The 6489-nt window shown below is 31.4% G+C and overlaps 1 protein-coding gene across 1 annotated transcript in view; it reads right to left on the reverse strand.

Moving 5' to 3' along the window:
* LOC113516123 (uncharacterized) overlaps positions 1–3507 on the reverse strand; it is a 155541-nt gene extending 152034 nt beyond the window's left edge. The window contains exon 1 of the mRNA XM_052901049.1: positions 2678–3507. Within this exon, the coding sequence (XP_052757009.1) occupies positions 2678–2956 (279 nt within the window). The 5' untranslated portion in view covers positions 2957–3507. The remainder of the gene's footprint in view (positions 1–2677) is intronic.
* Positions 3508–6489: the final 2982 nt, after the last annotated feature.

Here is a 6489-nt window from a genome sequence, read left to right on the forward strand (position 1 = left end):
ATATTCAAAAGCACTTTCTCTACCTAAAAACAACATATATAACGACATGCATACTAATATTAATGAAGTTCCAATTCGATCATCAATCGAATTACTAACTTTTCTATATAAACGTCTGAAAAAATTTTAGTGCACTGGAGACAGACACTTCAAAATCTTCACTCAAGCTAATTTTATTTTTATCACTAGACATTAAATAGAATACAAAACAGATGAATACTTTTCGCAATTAACTTCTATATTCTATCAAACAATGTTATTAAAATATATAATTCTCATATCGTTGCTCAAATATGCCTCAACAATTAATCAATAGATGCACTTTTAATAATATTTTAAACCTAATAAATACCAACTACATATTGATGTATTCTTATGTACCTATCAGACACTAAACTATACAACACTTCTTTTTTAATTTTAATGGCTAAAATCATATCACACATTAATTATAATACTTTACCGTATCGGCAACCCTAAATACATCGACCCTCTTGATGCAACACGTGGGAAGTCTTCCTCATTGACGTTAAATGGAATGTCACCGTTCGCTACATTAACTTTATTGAAACAATTAGATAAACGACCTATAGTTATTTCTTACAAAGCAAAGATATTTCTATTATTGCAAAATACAAGATAATAAATTAATTATGATGAAATCTTATTACATTCGCTATATTTCATCTAAACACATGTCATATTTTAGCTATGAAAACATAGCAGTCAGGATAACACTCCATTTCTACTATATATTAAACAATTATCTACCAAACAGTAAATTGAATATTGCTAATTTTGGTATCTATCAATACCTATACTTCTATATATTTTATTTTAAATCTGTTGTAAACTTTAGGGACACTAACATTATTATACCGTTGTCCCTAGTGGTATTGTTTCCTATAATGATCTAGGTAATGTTATGTACACAATGTTAATAAAGACTCAGAATCCTTTGTCACGTTCTTGAATTAAACACGGTTAACAAATATTTTCCTTCTACATAGATATATTCAAATTATAGTCATTGCATTAAATCAAAATATTAAAACTGTAAAAAGAAATAATTCAAAACAGCTAAACAGATGAAGGTTCTAGTATAGTATGAAGATAAATATTATGTACTATGACTTCCAGTTGAATAGTTATTATTACTACACGCAAAAAATAGATATTTATTTATTATTAGTATGAAGAATTTTGGCGACTTGTAAGAATATTTAAAGTATTTTTTTTTATGTACGAAATAGGAATTATGAAATAAGCTCTCCAAAACCGGTAGTTTCCAATGTTGACGTTAATTAGTAAATAATTAAATCAATTCAACGGAACAGATTTGCTCTCTGCTTTTTCAAGGAAGTGCTTTAACATTAACAAAAAGTAAATTAACAGCCATGATCTTTATATCACAATTTATAAATCGCAGATTTAATCAACTTTTTTGCTGATTCTGTAAACAAAGATACAAAAACCTGTTCTTGTAAGATGTAACGAATAAATACTAAGACATGTTATATATTAAAAATATACAGCAATGCTTTAAAAATAGTAAATAATATGGAATACATGGACATCACATTATTTGGTAATGTATTAGATTAGTGTTTGTAAAAATAGTTATATTAAAATAGAAAATAAATATAATAATATGTGTATTTTCGATTACTTCTAAAGTGCAATATATTGATTTTCTCAGGATAAAGTATGATAATATATTAAAAGGTTCAAATATTTGCTTCTACTGTCATGATGCATCTTTATAAGTTAATGTATACTTTAATGGCCTTAGTTCTACATAATAGTTCAATAGAAACTATTGAGTACTATCCAATAAGCTATAGTGTTAAATTTTCCAGTTCAATGACAAGCCAAACAATGCTTTGCGACGTGAAGGCAAAAGGTGCTTGAATTCATTATTAAATCAATGGAGAAATCCAAAGTGTAGGCGACACGCGTCATCGTGTAGTGGCGAAACAAATCACCAACAAAATTGCAATGAGCACATTTAAATGCATAGCTTATACGTATATGCTAGTGTTTACATGTAAGCACAACCCTGTTTGCCTCTACAACATACAATCACAATCATTACCGCAAAATGACAATTGGTTGTAACCCATAACTGAGTCAAATGTGCCCATTGTATTATTTAGGTGATCAATTAATCACCTAACTTTTTTTATAATATTTCTAAATCCTTATTTGCTTCTTAGTACCTTAAGCAATTTGAATGTTCAACATTAAAAATAATAGCATGATGTGTATATTTGTATGTAGCCTTTTTTATTTTGAAATACTATAATATATATAATAACTTTGAAACTTTGCTGCCTAAAGCTAAAGTTTTTACTTTATAAATGCCACAGAGAACTTAACTAAGGTACCTGTGACATCTGTATTATCAATAATATATTATATTTCGAATTATCAATAATAAAAATAAACTAGTTTTATATTTATTACCTATTCACTTTCATGGTTCTAATTGATATCTTATCTTGTAGATTATATTATATATTATAGGTATATCAGTATTGTAATTACCTACAATGAACTTGTGCAATGCTGATATTAGTTTGGTCGATTCAGATTTCTTAAATTGTTTGCTTTCTATTTTTTAAATTCAATCTTAATTGAGTCTTGTTATTTAATAAACTTAATAATAACTACGTACCTGCTTTTGAGTTTTGTCCGGAAGTATTATTGAGAGTTCAAAGGACCGATTCTTCTTATCACGACTAGCAGTCCTCATCAATTTCGAGGATGTTCTTGTAATGCTGTGTGCCTTTTCTGGCAGCTTCATAGCCACTATAGACATGCTTCGTGACAGACGCCGGCCCAGCTTCCGCGTCCGAAGAGACATGGAGCCACTCAGCCCGCGCTTACGACCTTCCACTGCATTTCCGGGTGATACCTCCTCCATAACACCACCTTCTCCATTAGCCCCAGCCATTGCACTACCCTATTATTTATCACTAATAAATAAAACAACGTCAACATTCACATCTCCAACATAATCGTGTCACAAGATAGAAATATTGTCATACACCACGAGAAAGTATTCTGTCACTGAGTCATCTTAACACGGATGTCTAGACAAAGAGACAAATGCACTTTTCAACTGTTGGTCCACATCGTGACTGCGTACCGATATCGGAGATCAGGGCCATGCAGGCCGGACGAGTACAATACTGATCATATGGTCCTAAAGCCGGTTCAGGGATCGCGCCGACCAATCCTGCAATTTAGGACAATCGACGTTTAATTCAGTAATAGTCAGTGCGTAGTATCGTAAGTGTGAATGAGCCGATTGTGTAGTTAGAGTGAGCGTTTCGTTTAAATGGGGCGCGTTATCGTTGAGCGTGTTGCATCGAACGGCGCGACGTGTACGCGGGTGATCGCGTTCGGAACGACTAGTCTAGAGTCAAGGAGGTAACAGCGGCCGAGAGCCCGAGAGACGGGCCGCCGCGGCTGTACCGGCGACAGGCTCGCCGCCCCCGCCGTATGACAGCGCTACAACCACAACAAGACCAAATCAAATTACTTATCGACTCGTACTTTGCCAACTAAACGCTGCAAGCCTGTAACTCGAATCAGAATGTTTGACAATGAATGAACAAAATTATCATAATGAGAGAGAAGCGCTCCCACGACACTGTTAACATTGTATCAGGACATGGATAAAGATAATTAGGTACATTTATTCAGAACCAATAGAGGACTAAACTTCTGAAAACGGCATTATTACATATTTTACTACATTACCCTATATGTTAGAGCTATAAAGTAATAGAGAAATATGTATGACATTACTTTTTAATTTATAAATCATCATTACAAGCCTTGACGTCCAACTTCTGGGCATGGGAGATAGTTATAATTATCATCAAATCATGCATTTAAGATTATATTTTCCTTCTCTTATACTAGTAGGAATAATTAATTAATTAGCTACCGTCTTTTTTCTTTCTCCTCTACCCAAAGGTTGTCTGGGAGAGATTACCTTAGCGATAAGACCGCCTTTTGTACTTCATAAAGGTAATATACATTTATCTTTGTATTATCCTTTAAGTGGTGCAATAAAGGGTAAATAAATAAATTTTGTACAACGTGGTCTGCAAAATGACAACTCGTGAGGAGTGCACTATAGGCGCCTCAATTTATTCTGTTTATGTCCTTGAAGCTGTTTACATCTGCAGGCATCGGTTACCTGTTTCCTTCAGTTAGGCCGTTAGCTTGTTAGCTATTCCAAATCATATATATATATATATATATATATATATATATATATATATATATATATATATATATATATATATATATATATATATATAATGCGTGATCCCAAGACTAGAATACCGTGCATTATAAGCTACTACGTAAACATACAATCTAGAACTTCCAAACACAATCCAAATTACAAAACTTTGTTTCTTAGCTTTATCCAATAAGGAACCGAACCCAAAACCTTATTTAAGTAGGTATACAAAACATCGTATCTGCAGCTATAATGGAGGTCAATTATCTGTATTTAATTTATATGTTTTTTTTTTTAATCCCTAGACATTCGCAATAAATCTAATAAATGAATTGAATGTTATATAATGCGAGTATGCAGACCATCAAATCAATTACTTATTCATTGTCATATTGTTCTGGTTTCATTAGTGGATATTTTTATAATAGATAAAAATATTCCTGTCTGTGCTTACACTAGTTTACACTGATCGAATACCAGTGAGAGATGATAAGTGAAAATTAATGGTCAACTGACCGAACGTTAAAAAGTCACCAGGAATTCACCACAATAAGTTCATCGTGTTTCGTGGTGAATCTAACAGACTATACTATTAATAATGAGGTTACTAATTCCCATTACTAAATGCTACTACTACTAAACCCAGTGAGCATAGTTGGATATTAGCCAAAAAAGACTTGTTCTACACCAGAATGTGTGCCTTATTTAGGCGTTTTTTTTTTAGCGAGTGGATTAGTACCCCTGTGGTAACCTCTAGACTCAACTAAAAAGGCACTCTATCGATATCTAATTAGGGTGTTTTTTCAGTTGGATCTTATTTATATGAATACTATGTATAGGTTCTTAAAGTGGCATTATTACTATCAATGCTGTGGAAAATCTTAAACATGTAGAATAGATCACTTCTTATGTAACGTTCACTATATGGGCATGTACTGTAAACATTATCCAAGCAAGAATAATATTATATATACTTATATTAAACGCGCACAATCTTGACTCGTCACAGGTCAATAGATTCCAAGGTAATCACGTTACTAAATAAGTCTCACGTCGTTGACTTATTGCTGCTAAAACAATAAATGTAAGTACCTAACACATACATAAGGTATTGTTTTTAGTGTGATTTTCAACTAATTATAAAACAATAAACAGGATTGTATTTTTTCCTCAGTAAATATATTATTTTCACCAATTTAAACGAACTTATTTTAATTAATTTTCTAAATTTTGTTCATTTATAAAAAATAATAAAACACTATCTCTCATAATCCATTTTATTTTAATTAGGCACATATTAGACTTATTTTATCACATTTATTACGCACGAACAGATCTACATACATATTTAAAAAATTCTAATTATTGTAGATCAACGATTTATTTTTCGATAATGTACGCACTTATTCCTATTTGTGACACCAAGCGTTTCAATTTAGGAAGTCGATATAAACAAACAGTACAAGTAATCACAAAACAGTGAGTACGGCGTAGATCAATAATAAATAAGTATATTTATTTATTGGTTTCATGTTGAAAAACTATTTTTTTTTTTCTTTTTTACTTTTAAATAGTAAATATTTCAGTTTTCAATGATAGCCAAGTGCTATTCTATCCCAACTTCGTACTAATCGTGATTTCAAATATAGCTAACGCTAAAAACAAAAATACCATTAACCATAAATTAAGAATAGTATCCGCGGTCTTTTATGTGCCGATAACAAAAAAAATCCGAGTGATAATCTAACTCGCAAGCTCGCTCGAATACTCATTTAGGTATTATCATAGACGTAGTATAAAATATTCATTAGTCCTGAATATACTCGTATTAACTATTAGACGTACCTACATTAAATTAAACAACTTTTGCGACATAATAAAAATATGAAAATATTTTTATTTCGTACAAACCGTGCGGTCGCTTGAGCAGTTTAGACATTATTTCCTTTCCTTGCTTTACCCTTTGTCTTTGTATTTTTGAATTGTGATGCACGTTTATTATTTTAAAGTTGTTTTACCTACCTCACCCGTTTCGTTATACCTTGCGTGATTAGAATTATGATTACATCTGTATTGTTAAGTATAATTATTAATTATATACATACCATACGACCCGTCTGATGTTTTGTAATGATATCATATATAAAATACAGATAATGAATTTTCCAATAGTTTACTCAAATATTTTTTCTATGTAACTGACATATAAGGCCCACCATTGCCTATAA

This window comes from Galleria mellonella, unplaced genomic scaffold (assembly GCF_026898425.1).
Source record: "Galleria mellonella isolate WM207_F2 unplaced genomic scaffold, CSIRO_AGI_GalMel_v1 utg74, whole genome shotgun sequence".
Taxonomy (NCBI): domain Eukaryota; kingdom Metazoa; phylum Arthropoda; class Insecta; order Lepidoptera; family Pyralidae; genus Galleria; species Galleria mellonella.